The sequence below is a fragment of the Chanodichthys erythropterus genome, chromosome 23 (genome assembly GCF_024489055.1).
Source record: "Chanodichthys erythropterus isolate Z2021 chromosome 23, ASM2448905v1, whole genome shotgun sequence".
NCBI classification, from domain to species: domain Eukaryota; kingdom Metazoa; phylum Chordata; class Actinopteri; order Cypriniformes; family Xenocyprididae; genus Chanodichthys; species Chanodichthys erythropterus.
This window is the reverse complement of record NC_090243.1, coordinates 15,860,147-15,877,070: the sequence shown is the minus strand read 5'-3', so window position 1 is coordinate 15,877,070 and position 16,924 is coordinate 15,860,147. Positions and strand designations below refer to the sequence as shown.

At 37.0% G+C, this 16,924-nt stretch overlaps 1 protein-coding gene across 1 annotated transcript; it reads right to left on the bottom strand.

The window, feature by feature from the left end:
* Positions 1–560: 560 nt before the first annotated feature.
* si:ch73-173p19.1 (uncharacterized) lies at positions 561–16,569 on the bottom strand. The gene is made up of 17 exons (XM_067378358.1): positions 16,443–16,569; positions 15,479–15,585; positions 15,239–15,372; positions 14,848–15,008; positions 12,156–12,314; positions 11,605–12,064; positions 11,240–11,341; positions 8,819–8,909; positions 8,446–8,663; positions 8,126–8,368; positions 7,023–7,121; positions 6,466–6,659; positions 6,014–6,188; positions 5,761–5,917; positions 2,951–3,104; positions 2,721–2,832; positions 561–2,638 (listed from the first exon to the last, which is right to left on the bottom strand). Exons 1-17 carry the CDS (start codon positions 16,455–16,457, stop codon positions 2,439–2,441), a joined length of 2,781 nt encoding a protein of 926 aa, XP_067234459.1. The 5' UTR covers positions 16,458–16,569; the 3' UTR covers positions 561–2,438.
* Positions 16,570–16,924: the final 355 nt, after the last annotated feature.

The window sequence follows — 16,924 nt, the reverse complement described above, 5'->3', positions numbered from 1 at the left end:
CTTCAGAACACATCATTTAGAAGCAATAAGCTATTTTCTGTCCTGTTTTTGACTCCGCATTACTCGTGTGAAATTGTTTTTAAAACTTCCGATGTTGAAAAATATCTCGTTTCACAGAAGAAGCATTGATGTAGAAGTAAGCATTGATCCGATTCTGCAGAGGTGGTCTTTTTGTTGCACCAAGACGTCATAATGTGACAAAATCGTCTTTCTGAAGCTTGGCTTCAATAAAAAAAAAAAGAAACTTGCAGGAAATTTTTTTATAGTACAGTGACCTCTTATATGATAAAGGAAAATTTAGTTCTCAATTCATGACCCTTTAAATAAAAATAAATGCCATATCTCAGCAACTCATTTTTAAACAATTTAAGTGATCCACCAAGAGCTCCTTGGCCTGATTTATATTTAAATCTTTAAAACATTTTGCATTGATTAAATTTATGTAGACCTACATGTTGCTTACTGGGTAGTGTAACACTGTAACAGTATATAAATATATACACACACACACACACACATATATATATATATATATAAAACATTTTATTTATAGAGTTGTCTTAAAATGAAAAGGCTAAAGAAACCATTGCAAAATGTAGCTTTTATTAACGCTGTGAACTTAAAGTATAAAATATTATTAGGCCATCCTAGTTGCCTGTAAAATAAACTGTACAAGCACATATAATATAGGAAAAGACCGCAAACTATGTGGAGCAGACAATCATAAGAGGTGGTATTCTGTGAATTTGTGTTAGTTGCTTCCCTAATGAATTATGAAATGTTTGTATACTTGCACATCACTACGTTACCTATACAGGATGTACAGAACTAACCTTTTCTAAAACATCAAACAGCAAACTGTGTTAATGTCTGACAGGAAATACTGACAGGAACATATATGTTGGAGATTCATGGCATTTTAAATAAACATGAAAAGACGCTACTGTGTTTATGATGCAGCACTGACTGGCTCCTGAGTTCTGAATGTAAAAACCAGGGTTTTGTGTCTATTTTCATTTCAATTCAGATTAGACAACTGTTAAAAACAAGAAAGCATTTGACAGTTTCGACAAACCCGCGCATCATATCAAGACAGAACAGCATCATGCATTCAAGGTATGTTTATAATTTAGAACTTGACAATGTTTTTTTAATACATAGACCTTTTAGACCTCCAGATATGGTTGAGATCTTTATGTTTTCATATTTTCAAATGTTATTGCATTCAAATGCATAAAGGTACAGTACACCACAAATGCATACAGAAACAGTCGAACGCCAATGCTTTGTTATGCCTGTGATGATGCTCTTCATTTGTTTTGTATTTCACAATTCACTTCATAACTGTATCTGTATCATATCAGAACTGTGTAAGTTAAAGACAGATGGATGTTAGTGTAAACCTGGATCCAGTTAATGCCGTTAGACTAATAAATCCTCTATTAAAAAAAAAAAAAAAGATACTAATAAACTAATAAGTCCAACATGAATGCGCATGTAGGAGTCGAAGTGAAACTTCTGCTAACATGCCAGTAAAATGACAGACTTTGGCATGTAGTTTCTTAACTAAATAAAAAAAAAAAAAAAAAACACTTAAAAAGGTACAGTAAGCAATTTATGAGAAACGCTGTTGAAAGTGGATCGGCCCGAGCACCAAAACAGATGTAGCCAATCAGCAGTAAGGGGCATATACACTCTTCTTTGGGAGGTACCTGTGTTGCATAGCGTGTTGGTGGATTTGGGGGCGGAGCTATTAAGATTTTTGGTAGGAGCGTGTTTGTTTTGGTGATTTTTAAACATCAACAGTGTTTCTCAGAAATCGCTTACTGCCCCTTTAAATGCACTTTCATTGTCTAAAAAGACTTTCCACTTAAATCAATCATACAGAGCATTTATCCAAAATAGATTCACATAAAATCTAAGGTGTCATTCATTTTTTAAAATAAAAATATCGAGGTCATGCACGAATCCTCAATGTAAAAGATTCGGATACTTCTACATTTGTCATGCAAACTGTTGATTATCAATATTTGAGCATCGTTGTTACTAAATTATAATACCGCCTTATGTCTCTTAACGCGGTTTTGCACTGTATTACAAGTGGTCGATATTTTTTAATGATATTTCATTCACTTTATTTTACAAAAAATGCAAAATGTCCACAGAAAATAGAAATTTGAAGTGTGCATATCCATGGCACATTTAAAGTTCCTTTTTACAGACAAAACGCAGATTAAATATGAACATTTATTCATAACGCTAACGAATTTTGTGTAACCACATTCAGAAAATAATAGTTTCAACTTGATTGTCGAACCCAAGTGAGACTGTAGTGCTACTTTATGGAAAAAGGAAGCTCCGAATACTCTTTCCATTGAGAAACAGCCGAAGGGTACTATGGCCATCTGTGAGTTTTCTGTGAATACGAACAAATAAAACTAGGATCGTGTGGTGTTGTTGCCATTATCGTTATCGTCGTCGTCCGACTGTTGGTCTGGAGGTATGACGCGGGTATGACTGGCTCGTACGCTGCTCAGATGAGGGCAGGCGGAGATCAGGTTGGCAATGCCAATGAGAGTTACACCTGTGCCGTCCAGGTTCACTTGACTCAACTGCATACGACACAAGAACTTCAGACCTGAGAAATAAAACACATTATGTTAGAGATGTTTCTTTTATACTAGGAAATGATATAATATGAATAAACCTACACAACGTACCGTGATCTGTGATTCTGGTTCTGCTGAGGTTGAGTTTCAGCAGCTGTGGACAGTGAACCACACCTTGTCTGATCACTGTATCGCCAACCTGTGTACTGGCCAAACCCAACACCTACAAAAACCAACATGGAAGTTGAAGCCATGCATATTCATTGCCATACTGTCTTTTTTGATCAGTTTAATGCATCCTTGCTGAATAAAAGTAAAACATTTATTTTTAAATACTGTACCTGCAGATGTGGTAAGTGCGTGATCAAGGCTGCAACGCCCCTGCTGGTGACGGCAGTCCGGTCGAGACACAGTTCCTGGAGTTCTTTTAGACTGACCAGTCCCTGCAGCCCACTGTCACTCACTTGAGTGTTGCTAAGAGACAGCTTCTTCAACCTATCAGGTAAAAAGGGGCGTGGTTTTCATTACCATCTTTGGTAATGAAATAATATTGCTCAACTGAAATAGCAAAATGAATTGCAAATTAAAGGTCTATTCATAACAACAGCAAAGCAAAAAAGCACTAGTCATTGCTTTACTACAGGAAACAATCTGTTAGATTATACAAATTTCACTTGCTTTAAAAGGGATAGTTCACCCAAAAGTGAAAATTATAATGGAAGTGATTATAGGATGTGATTTTGAAGTCCAAGAAAGTGCATCCATCGATCATAAACGTACTCCAAGCATCTCGACGGGGTTAATAAAGGCCTTCTGAAGTGAATCAAAAAATATCCTTATTTAAAACTTTATATAGTAAAATAATGAGCTTCTGGTACGACAGCCATACACATTCGACTTATAACGACATGACGCATTTTACTTTTGGGCTTCAAAATCTCATCCTCCAATCACTTCCATTATAAATTAATTTTCACTTTTTGGGTGAACTATCCCTTTAATTAATGACATAGCAATATATTGCAGTGTTTTTGCTCAGAATGCCCCCCAAAAAAACTGTATTGGTCAGTGTTTTATCTCCAAACAAATAAAGGACAAAAAACAACTATATTTGCTGCCCGAAAAAAATGAATAAATAGTGTTAATAGGTTCATAAGAAGAATGTTTGGTTTGTAGATGTAATTGTTTCATGGCACATATTTGCTCTGGGTATGAATAGATTGTTACACATAAATCAGTGTTCCCACAATTTCTGACCAAATAATTTCCATGCCTTTTCCAGCTGTTTGTAATGACTGAACAAAGGATTTTTAAAAATCACTTAAGTAAAGAGTAAATTCTAGCTGAAGAAAGAGACAATCATAATTAGATTTGATTTATTTCCATGACTTTTCCAGGCCTGAAAATCACACTTTTGAAATCCTCTAATATTTCCAGGTTTTTCAGGACTGTGGGAAATCAGGGTTCCCACAACCGGGGCCTAAAACTATCTTTTTGCCAGACCTGCCAATGGCTGGTGACTTAAGAAAATTTACCAGCCAGATATATTTTTTTACCAGCCATGAAGCATAGATTAATCTTTATTAAAGTTACAAATGTTATTCAGTCTAGAGCAGTGAGTGATTTTTCTTTGTCTTTTGCTGTTTGATTAACTTTAATGACACAAACAGCAGCAGGAATATTAGGCTGCTGTCACTTTAAGAGCCAATGCAGCATGGATCCAATATACTGATACACATGTGTTTTCTTTCTCAGCTGTTTACGTTCACTTAAGACTATGTTTACGAGGAGGATACTTGCCAAGACGGCCATTTTAACATAATTTAGTTTGAATATGTCTGTTCAAGTGAAAGCAGACGTGAAAGAGAGCTCAGTTCAGTATTCACATGCTGGGACGCGGATTTCTGGCTTCAGTAATGAGTAACGAATTCCCTTTCACATCTTATGCTTGAATATTTCAGCTGGCAAAGTTTAAAGGTGCCATAGAACGTCTTTTCAAAAGATGTAATATAAGTCTAAGGTGTCCCCTGAATGCGTCTGAAGTTTCAGCTCAAAATACCCCATAGATTTTTTTTAAATTGATTTTTTTAACTGCCTATTTTGGGGCATCATTAACTATGCACCGATTCAGGCTGCGGCCCCTTTAAATCTCTCGCTCCCTGCCCCCTGAGCTCTCGACTATAAGTGCAGTTATACAGTGCATAAACAAAGTTCACACATCTAATATAACCCTCAAATGGATCTTTACAAGATGTTCGTCATTCATGCTGCATGCATGCGTCGGATCATGTGAGTATGGTATTTATTTGGATGTTTACATTTGATTCTGAATGAGTTTGAGGCTGTGCTCTGTGGCTAATGGCTAATGCTACACTGTTGGAGAGATTTATAAAGAATGAAGTTGTGTTTATGAATTATACAGACTGCAAGTGTTTAATAATGAAAATAGCGACGGCTCTTGTCTCCGTGAATACAGTAAGAAACAATGGTAACTTTAACCACATTTAACAGTACATTAGCAACATGCTAACGAAACATTTAGAAAGACAGTTTACAAATATCACTAAAAATATCATGTTATCATGGATCATGTCAGTTATTATTGCTCCATCTGCCATTTTTCACTATTGTCCTTGTTTACTTACCTAGTCTGATGATTCAGCTGTGCACAGATCCAGACGTTACTGGCTGCCCTTGTGTAATGCTTTGAACATGGGCTGGCATATGCAAATATTGGGGTCATACATATTAATGACCCCGACTGTTACATAAGATTCATTGATACATTGAGATTCGCCTGTTCTTCGGAGGTCTTTTAAACAAATGAGATTTATATAAGAAGGAGGAAACAATGGAGTTTGAGACTCACTGTATGTCATTTCCATGTACTGAACTCTTGTTATTCAACTATACTCACCAACACCGATTTTTGCCTGCATTTGGCACTTTGCGAGTGTTAATTTTAGGCACTGACTACAACCATTTTAAATGTGGTCAGTGATTTCATAAATAACTGTAAGTAAGCCTATTTCAGCATTACCAGATTTTGCAAGGTTGCATTACACCAAATTAAACAAGAACAAAGGCTGCTTTCCTCTTTTGATTTACTACTTAGACACCTTTGGACTCATGGCTTTGCTTAAATCTCTACCTCGTCATGCCGGCAAGCTGCATAATGCCGCGGTCTGTGAGCTGAGTGTAGTCGGTCAGATCTAGCTCTAAGAGCAAAGCCTGTCTGGAGAGAAATGAAAGTCCAGCATCCGTCACACAGTGTCTGCCAGGCAGGGTGAGCTGGGTGAGCCTCAGGCCTGTATAGAAAGAATCAAACAATGTAATCACTAAAGCTCCACACAGGACTACATGACTTGCATTCTGGACTGAAATAAATTTCCATTTGGCTGCACCTGAAATGATCTCCAGCGTGTGGTTTCCATCTGTGACCGGTATGCCAGCCAGGCTGAGAGCTGATAGGCTGGGGTGGGTTGCTAGGCACTGGAGAGAATTTTCTCGTACACCTGTGCCGTCCAGGTGAAGCGTCTGCAAGTTTCGAAGCTCTGCGAGTGCAGACACATCACTCACCTAAAGGCAAAAAGAAACAAAAGCTAAATACAGGGTAAACATATAGTGAAGTCTAAAATCAACCTTAAAAACAAGCCCTGTAACAGCTTTATGACTTTGAGATTGTGCAAGCTCATTACAGTACAATATACTGTGTATTTATTTACACTATAGTTCAAAAGTTTGGGGTCAGTGAGATTTTTTTTCTTAAGAAATGTATAATTTATTCAGTAAGCATGCATTAAATTGATCAAAAGTGTGAAAATGTAACGTATATATATCTTAAAAATGATATTACCTTGGTGTGTTTAATACTGAGCATTCGTAGTTGTGGCACACATGTGGGCAGCGCTCTCAGTGTGCTCTCTGTGATGGCTGTCTGATTCAGGCTGAGCTGACACAGCGCAGAGGAACCTGACTGCAGATACATCAGCAGACCTGCATCGCTTACTTTGGTCTGGTCCAGAGCCAGGAATGTGAGATTGCGGAGTCCTGAGATCAGACAGAAAGAGATGACGCATTTCTAAATGTTAATCGCTTATGGATGCTACAGTAAGGCCCTTGTCCCAAACAGCACACTTCATGTGCACTTGCAGTCTTGCAATGGCCGCCGTGTTCACACGACTGTTAAGTCCACATAAGGTGTCGCATTTGTCATTTTAGGTTTCGTGAGAGGCCAATATCCACCCTCTGTGGACTTTTGCCAAACCCACACTGAAGCGAGATCCACAGCAGACTTCTACCCAACAGTCAAAGCAGCATTATGTCAAAAAATTGTAGATTCGGAGGAAGATCACAAGGGCTTAGGGTTCCATTTGGGACAGGGCTTATGTGGTTTTCGACACACCGTCTCACCTGCGATATGCTGCATGCAGCTGTCTGTTAGTTTGCTACAAGACGACAGGTTGAGATGCTGGAGTTTTGAGAGGTTGGACAAAACAGAAAGGCCGGCATCTGCAATATGAAAAAAGAAATGAGGATCTTACAGTTTTGCAAAAAATTTTACAAGCAATTTAATATGCCTATGAATAAAAAAAATGTGTCAGATAGAACTTTTCGCAGAAAGAAATGCCAAATTTGGTCATATTAATATTAATACATTTATATTTGGTCATTTTTCACCCCTCAATTTTGGTTAAAAAAATGAAGTCTATTTTTAGGATCATTAAGGATTTTTTATGTTATGATAATTAAGCATATTTACCCCCAAATTCTCATTACCACATTGCAAAAAAAAAAAAAATATCATAACTTTACCAGTTACAGATAGTCACCACACATTTATAGTAATGAGTATCATCTTGTTTAGACATTTGTTTACAACAAATACAATGACTGTAGTACAATTTAATATTAATTGCGCTATATTTATATTACAAGTTATTAAAAATATTAATTATTTACCAATAACAACATGGTATATTAATTAAAAAAAAAAGTATTAGAATAGTATTAGTATTAGATTAACATTCAAACTATTACAACTACTACATATTTATTCATATTAATGTATTTATTATATTATATTATTATATATTATATAGATATTGTAATGATATATCTTTGTTAATCTATCTTTAAAAAGTTCTATAAATATGTGAGCATGTATGTATATGTACACACACACACGCACACACAAACATTTATATCATTTATATACACTACCGTTCAAAAGTTTTGGTTTTGTAAATTTATATACATATTTTATATATATATATATATATATATATATATATATATATATATAAAAAATATATTAAAAAAAATATATATATAACAGTAAATATCCTTTTTATTGTCATAAAAGGCCATAATGTAATCATTCTTAATGGAATAAAAATAGCAATTATTATTAATTATTTATTACAATTTTATTAAACAAAAGGTTTTTGTTTTTCTTTACATTTTTATAGGGTGAAAAACAGTCTGGTAATTTCTTTTTAGTGAGATTCTCACACCTGTGATGAGTGGAGAGTTGACGAAGCTGAGATGTTTGAGACAGGAAAATGCCCTTAGTTGCCGCAGCAGCTCATTGGTGGTGTACGGGTAGCAGTTTAGGACAAACTTCTGCAGCGGGCAGCCGAAGAACAGCTCCAGCGTACGTGGTCGGAGTAATCGCTCACGTGCCATGTGAGCCAACAAGAGTTCGGCCAGCTCTGGGGTCAAACATGCCAGGCTACTGCTGTACTGCATGCTGGGAGCTGAGAGAACAAGATTATGATTAATGGCTTGTCATAAGCACTGATTAGTAAACAACACTAATTGGTTTCTTTCAGACCTGTCATGAGGAAAACGGTGGCCCTGGTGGCCATTGAGCAGAGAGAGGGCACGCGGGGGGTCTTGAAGGCTTTTTTGGGGGGTGAGGGCTGCCCGTGTGGTGACTGCTGATCGTCGTGATGGGCGGCTCTCTGTAAACGCTCTACCGCTGCTTGACCCGCAGCTCCACGCAATGCACGGCCTTCCTCAGGGTCTGCCGGGTCAACAGGCTCCGCCTCCCTGCAACACACAACCAATTACAGACACCGAATCACGACTTTCATATATTTTAAGGACAATGTACGCAGGTTTTTCTTTCTTACATTTATTTGCATACTGAATTGTGGTATTTTTTGAAGCTCTAAATAATAAGCCCTTAATTTCACATGTCCTACCTGAGTCTGTTGCCCTGCTCCGGCCAGTGATGTCTCTGCTCCAGTCCTCCTCTTCCCCTGTTCTCCAGGAAGAAGGGCAACCGTGGCAGTCCTGCCGGAGCGAGAGGAAGAACACAGACAATTTGTATTTGGAGTTATGGTTAAACCGCCACAAAAGCTTTAAATTTTAATAGGTTTTTTCATATCAGAACAAGAAAACAGGTTTTCCACATGATTTTTTCTAGTCATTCGTGATTATTGATGGATGAGGATTTTAAAAATCGTTTTTATAGAGTCTGCACTCTAAAAGGACAGTTTTTAGTATATATTTTAGATATTAATATATCAAATATACAAATATTTTGCAGCTGAGCATAACAGACTTTTCAATTGTTAAAAAAAAAAAATACAAAAATCAATTAAATGCTGTTCTTTTGAACTTTCTATTCATCCAAAAATCCTAAAAAAAATGTATCAAGGTTTCTGTCAACAAAAATATTAAGAAATTATAGATGTAAGAAATGTTTCTTGAGCATCAAACTCAATTCTGTAACATGAAGAAATATATGCATATAATATAGTATATTATAAATGTTTGATATGTTCAAACAAACATTTACATTTTAAGATTACATAAATTATCTTTAAAAATCCATTACTTTTAATCATTGTATTAATTTAAATAACTATTAATCACAATTTAAAAATACCCTGATATTTCAAATGTTTCTCATGACTGATGTATCATTAAAACAACATCAACAATAAAAAAAGAACAATTTACAATTATTTACTTGTAAGATCCATAAGTACATCAAGTAAACAAATTAAATTTAAATTGCACCTTGTTACTACCAAATTAAGCAAGCATTCAATTACACAGCCTCAATATCTAAACAGTTGCACTGGAAGGAACCGCATATTAAGCTAATTACCGTATATTAGCATGTTCACAGGCTGCCCGCTAAACCAATCCAGCTGTAATTAATTCCTGTGTGTCTCTCGTGTACAAATTAACATATGATGATCTCCCCTGTCGACTTCACAGCATCTTAAAACGATGTCCAAAGCTGCTTACTCTCCCAGCGTGTCTGAAACTTCCAGTGCAAAGCGCCGGTATGTTCGAGCGTAAGCAGGTCTAACACATGAACAGAACAGGCTTGCTTGATTGTTGCGTGTTTCATTATTTGAAAGAGGTGAATGGGTACTTATAACCAGGTCTAAAGTAGGACAAGTAAGGGTATTCACCTCTTACTCAATATGGACTTCCTGGTGATTCTCACACTTTGGTCACTCATTAAAGACCCAACGCAGGGTTACTGAACAAAGATCTGCGATTCAGTCTGAACTGAGCAAAGAAGTCCAAAGGCAGCAATACTAGGATTGTTTCAGATCAATAATCCACTATGAGAACATTCCCCTAACTTAAAGGGTTAGTTCACCCAAAAATGAAAATTCTGTCATTAATTACTCACTCTCATGTCGTTCTACACCTGTAAGACCTTCGTTCATCTTCAGAACACAAATTAAGATATTTTTGATAAATCTGTTCCTCCATAAACAGCTACACAACTACCACTTTGACACTTCAAAAAGTTCATAAAGAGATCTTACGGGTTTGGAACGACACAAGGCCGAGTAAATGATGACAGAATTTTTGGGTGAACTAACTCTTTAAGAATTAATATTCAAGGAATGCTCTTTTTAGGTTTCATATTTAAACAACCAAAAACTAACATTCTCAGAATGTTCTGAGAACCAAAGCTGGGATGAGAATGTGTCTATTTGATTAAAATCACTCCTAAACTAATAGTTTTAGTCAGGTACCTCCATTTATTTCATAAAGTAAGCTTTTGCAGAATCATGAAGAGTGACCTTCAATGAGAGCTGATAAATGTTGGCAGACTGATTATTCATTACCATTCCTATCCTTCTTCTGCTTCCTTTGAGAGATCATGGCCTTTTCTGATTCAGTGGAGTCCAAAAAGCAGTGTACATGGCTCTTTAGGGATTTTCATATCATTATCTTTGGTTTACGGCCTCATAAGGAATTCACTTTGAATGTGGATTAAAGTGCTCATTTTATCTCTGATGGTTTGCAGAGTTTCATCCAAAGCGGAGTTGATTGTAATCTTGACTTTTGCCATGTTTTATTAACTATTAGAAGTGCTATTATTTCTCATACTTGAACAAACCCCAAAACCATAGTATTAAACTTCAGCACCTAACTCATGCTGCAACGTTTGTGCTACAAACATGAATAGTACCTAAATAGTATCTAAAATGATTATTCTAAGCAATCAAACAATAAAAAGGTTGGTAAAATCCCAGATACACAGGGGAAGGAGGTGAGCCATATCTAGAGACCATATGTCACAGAGACTTTGGACTCTTTTTACCTTGGCAACCATAAAGAAACCACCCAGAACAACCGTTATATACCATTGAGATGAAATGGAGGTACAGCTTCGTCTTCTGGGTGCTCCTCGTTTTCCAAATGTTCTACCTCTTCTGCATCACCTTGCACCAGTTTCTGGCCTCGTCCTATCAGAAAATGCAAGAAAAGTAAGATGATTGTGTAGAGCAGGGTTATTATTGTTAACTAAAACTATTAAAAACATTTTAGCTGATTTCTGTTAATAAATTAAAATATAAAATATAATTTAATATAAATATAAATTAAAAATGACAAAAGCACATAACAAAATGACTAAATATTAAACTAAAATTAAAACAAAAATTGAAAATATAAAAACATATGCATGAAAATTATAATAGAAATTATTAAATTATATAAATTGTCTAACCCCAATAGTGAGTGGGTCCTGACAGTGGAGGTCCGACCCCAGGAATCCCAGCATACCCCACTGCTTCCTCCCACAGCTGATGGGGCAAAGGTGGGGGCACCTCCAGTTCCTCTAAATCTTCGGCCTCCACTTGGGGTGGCTCATTGGGCGGTGCCACTGGCTCTTCCTGTGGCTCCACCTCCGGCTGTCCTACAACAGCCAATCGGGATGCTGGACTGGGCGGGTCCTGAGGTGTCTCGGGTGGAGTGGTCTGTATGCAAAGTGCAGCGTTGGGGGTCAGTCCCAGAGACCGGAGGGAGCAGGTTAGCTCAGTTTCACCGAAGCGCTTGCGAGGAAACCCTTGCAGGAGGGAGAAGGCGGGTAGTGAAGGGTGACGCCCGGCAATGTACTCGACGACGTGACTTAAGGGAGTGTCCGCAGGGAAACGCTCACGCATAGATTCCCCAGAGGGCAGACGGATCTGTAACAGACACAGACATGTCAGACAGGTTTGACATCATACTAAATGGTAGTTCTTAGAAAGCAGAGGAAAAACACATGTGATCTCGCACCATGAGGATGCAGTGGTTGTCCATGCTCGTCTCCACACGTCCACCCAGTCTCTGTCCCTGTCCACTGGATGGAGAGGTCTCGGCTGTGGCTTCGGTTTGGGCCTTCTCCTGCTGACTGCGCCGGTCCTCTGCTATCCTCTTCAATACCAACTCACGCTCCTGATGAAAGGACAAACGGTTACTACACTGGGAACCAAAACTCAAAAAAAAAAAAAAAAAAAAAAAAAATTTCACTGTTGTTAGTTTCACTCAAACCATCCTTGTTCACATTACTTAAAAAACTCATGTAAATACATGAAATTAATTTAACTGAGTTGTTTCTACTAAAAATGGGTATAAAACTAACTGAAATAAGTTTAAAGGTGCCATAGAATTGAAATTTGAATTTACCTCGGCATAGTTGAATAACAAGAGTTCAGTACATGGAAATGACATACAGTGAGCCTCAAACACCATTGTTTCCTCCTTCTTATATAAATCTCATTTGTTTAAATGACCTCCGAAGAACAGGTGAATCTCAACATAACACCAACTGTTACGCAATATTTGCATATGCCAGCTCATGTTCAAGGCATTAGACAAGGGCAGCCAGTATTAACATCTGGATGTGCACAGCTGAATCATCAGACTAGGTAAGCAAGCAAGGACAATAGCGAAAAATGGCAGATGGAGCAATAATAACTGACATGATCCATGATATCATGATATTTTTAGTGATATTTGTAAATTGTCTTTCTAAATGTTTCGTTAGCATGTTGCTAATGTACTGTTAAATGTGGTTAAAGTTACCATCGTTTCTTACTGTATTCACGGAGACAAGAGAGCCGTTGCTATTTTCATTTTTTAAACACTTGCAGTCTGTATAATTCATAAACACAACTTCATTCTTTATTAATCTCTCCAACAGTGTAGCATTAGCCGTTAGCCACGGAGCATATAGCCTCAAACTCATTCAGAATCAAATGTAAACATCCAAATAAATACCATACTCACATGATCTGATGTATGCATGCAGCATGCATGACGAAAGTTTTGTAAAGATCCATTTGAGGGTTATATTAGCTGTGTGAACTTTGTTTATGCAATGTATTAGAGTCTCAAGGATTTAAAGGGGCTGCAGCATGAATCGGCGCATATTTAATGATGCTCCAAAGAAAAATCTATGGGGTATTTTGAGCTGAAACTTCACAGACACATTCAGTGGACACCTTAGACTTAGGGTGCTTTCACACTTGGTTCGATTGCCTGGACCGAACCCGAGTTCGATTGCTCCCCCCTCCCCCTGCCCCCACTGGACTGTGTTCACATTATATTATTTGGGTCCGACCCACGGTTTGTTTGCGTCATCAAACCAGCAGCTGTTTACTCCGTTGCTTAGTAACGACGGCACAGGAGAAGGCGGCAAAATGCATAACGTTGCTCTCCTCACTTGCATATTTTTGATTTTGAACCGTTGGTTTTGTTCATAACGACACTTGCCTCTATCTGCCGCGACTGTAGTACGCTGAAGATGAGCAGAAATAAGAAAGGCTACACTACAGCTCTCTGCTTGCAGCACGTCAGTCACGCTCGTTGGGAAAGTGAGTGAAACACACACACAAACACACATTTTTATCAAATAATACGGCATTAATAGCGGTTCACTTCCGCAATTTGGTACGTTTGCATTCATATCAGAAGCGAACCGTACCGGAGTTCACTTGAACCGCACTCCAGACCACCCTTTTTAAGCGGACTCGGGTACGGTTCGCGGGTGCGCACCCGAGTTCAGAAGACCGTGTTCACATCATCCAAACGTACCGAACTCTGACGTCAATCGAACCCGGGTGCGCACCAAAAGTGCTAATGTGAAAGCACCCTTATATTACATCTTGTGAAAAAGCATTCTAGGGCACCTTTAAGTAAAAGCACTAATTGCTAAATGGAGATAAAAAAAAAATAAAATGATAATAATCTAAAACTGAATAAAAATATATTAAAAAGTTAAAACTAATAAAAATGACAAAAGCACTTAATAAAATTAATAAATATATAGATTGCTTGAGGTTATTTTTCCTATGGTGACAAAATTAAAATGAGAAATGTTGCCATAATCATAATCGTATATTACATTAATTCTTATTTTATGAGCTATTTAAATAAATATATACATATATAATACATATGTAAGATATAATATATATAAACAATAAATTAACCAAATAACAATTTAAAAAATATAATGATTAAAAAAATTAATTGCTTGATTTCTTTGTGCTATACATACATATATTAAATATTATTAATCATTTTTAAATAAACGTTTTCTATATATATATATATATATAAAAACAGCTATGGAAAAAATTAAGAGACCACTCCAAGTTCAGAAATTAATGTTAAGTGGTCTCTTAATTTTCTTAATATATATATTTTATTACTATATTGCTATATATACACTCTATATAGTTTGGTTTTAATGTTAAATATTGTAAAAAAAAATTATAATAATTAATAATTATTTTTTCCAATTTTAAACAGTCAATAGGTCACTTTCGTTGTGTTGAATAGATCCAATTTTGTGTTCCAAAGGAAAAATTAAGTCATTAAAATGGCTTTGGAATGACAGGGATGAGCAGATAACATTTTTGGGTGAACTAACCCTTGTTTATGGATCTTTACTGTAAAAATATGAAATCTTTCACTGATTCACCTGCTTCTTTTGTCTCTTCTCTGCCTGCACCTCCTGGGCCACTCGTTGCCTCTGCTGCTCGTGGAAGTTACTCTTATCCTGCTTGATCCGTGTTTCCAGGGGTGGATGCTCTTTTGCCGCAGGAGTGTTCACGGAAGGAGGTGCCAAGACCAAAGAAGGACCTAAAAGCAGAAGAAATCAGTTTCTGCATTCCTCTGCATTGCATAACACTTCAGAAACCTGCATTAATGTCTGCTAATGATCTGCAGCACACTTTGCACAAAATAACATGACCTATGAGTCACAGTTTATTTATACAGTAAATCACATTTCCCCTTCCCAGAAGAATCTTAACCCTCTTGTGAAAGAAGTCTCTTTGTCATACAAATGAGTAAATGAACTGTTTATTTACCTGTTGCTTCAGACTGCGAGTTGTTGTTGTAGCAAAGAGCATCTTTGGGAGGGTTGAATGCAGAAAACGCCGTCTCTAGAGGACCTGAAGGCTGCTTGACTAGTTTATGTCGTGGACTCCCACCCTGCAAAAGCCTTCAGAGCAAATGTGAGAGTAAATGAGAGGGCTGGTGCAGCTTTCACTATTCAGGACAGGCACATAAAGCAAAATGATGCATGTGACATCCTGAAAAACATTTACCATTCAGCTGCTTCTGGTACAGAGAAGAATCCGGCCTGCATTGCCGCCTGTATCTGGTCCTCAGTGAAGCCCATCTCAGTGAGAGTGCTGATGAACCCCCCTATGGTCTAGAAAACAAGAAAACGACATGAACTCCATTGCAAGGTATTCTTTATTCATTCTGAGATATGAACACTTCATATTCTCATAGCATTGATTATGCACACAGTACTAATGCGGTCACCACTGATATCACATGATATCCCAGTGGACTTTACCTCCTTTAGTTTCATTTGATATTTTGAAACTGTCTGAGACAACATAAAATGCTTTTTTATATATAAGGTTGATTTACAAGCCATTAAACTACTGTACTCTGAAAGCAATAATCTTTCATTTATATTACATAATGCTTAGTTGTGCATTCAAATAGTTAGAAATGTTATTAAAACCTCCATATTTTAATGTACATTCTCTACTAATCAGAGCATTTTAGATAAATTAAAGATATTATAAATCTATCCCAACAATCCCTTGAACAACAGGAGCATGCATCAGTTCATATGCACCTTTATTATTTATTTTCAAATTACTTTTATATCAATCTGATAACGTTGCATAGTGCGTGTCTACTTAGTTTTAACTACTTGAAGAACACTTAAAAATGAGATTGCATTTGTCATTAATCTATATTTGACAAATCCATGCACATGCATGCATATTGTTTTCAATAAAATTCTCAAGAGGCTTTCCTCGAGACCTAGGCCTACTTTCCATTTCCTTGTGATCTTAAAGAGTTACAGTAACAATGACTGTACAACCAAAAGCTTAACGAGACCATAAGAAAATGTTATACATGATGCTTGTCCATAGAAACGAATGTACTTGTCACAGTTTATCATGTTTTATCCACGTCAGGCAAGCTAATATAGCAATGAAATAAGCTTTAAAAAAACATTCTGACCGATTCTCATTAACCGCTTACCGATGTGGAGTCCATAACTGTATTCAATATCCTCAAAAATACTCGATATTGGGGTTTGTTGTCACTTTGCAGAAGGTGTTTATTGATTGTCCGCACAGTAGAATGGTGACCGCTTTCGTCACGGGGTTTTTTCCGTCCTGACTGTACGCTCGACGCTGATTGGATGGCTGATATTAGGAAACGCCCCTTAAGAACAGTCCCCACGGTAGCTGTACCTGTCAATCACAGCTCGTCTGAATGCGTTAAAGGAGCAGGCGCGTCTACGCAGTGGCGTTCAAACATATTTACCATTCATACGCTCGGTTAACGAAACACAGTTATCGTTTGTTTACTAAAAGCAACTAATTTCCATTTTTGCTATGAGTTTTATTTTATTTCTTACATGTAATAAGTATTAGTGGCCGGCAGGTGTCACATTTGGTCACGTTTGGAACAAAATGAGGCCCTAATAAAAAAATAATAAAGTATTTTTTCCAACAAAA

What these genes read in the sequence shown, in the direction of transcription:
- si:ch73-173p19.1 (XM_067378358.1), bottom strand. An exon ending in GAGCAGGGCAACAGACTCAG is followed by an intron (nt 8,664 to 8,818) that starts GTAGGACATGTG and finishes TGTGTGTTGCAG; the next exon opens with GGAGGCGGAGCCTGTTGACC. An exon ending in AACCAGAATCACAGATCACG is followed by an intron (nt 2,639 to 2,720) that starts GTACGTTGTGTA and finishes TTTATTTCTCAG; the next exon opens with GTCTGAAGTTCTTGTGTCGT.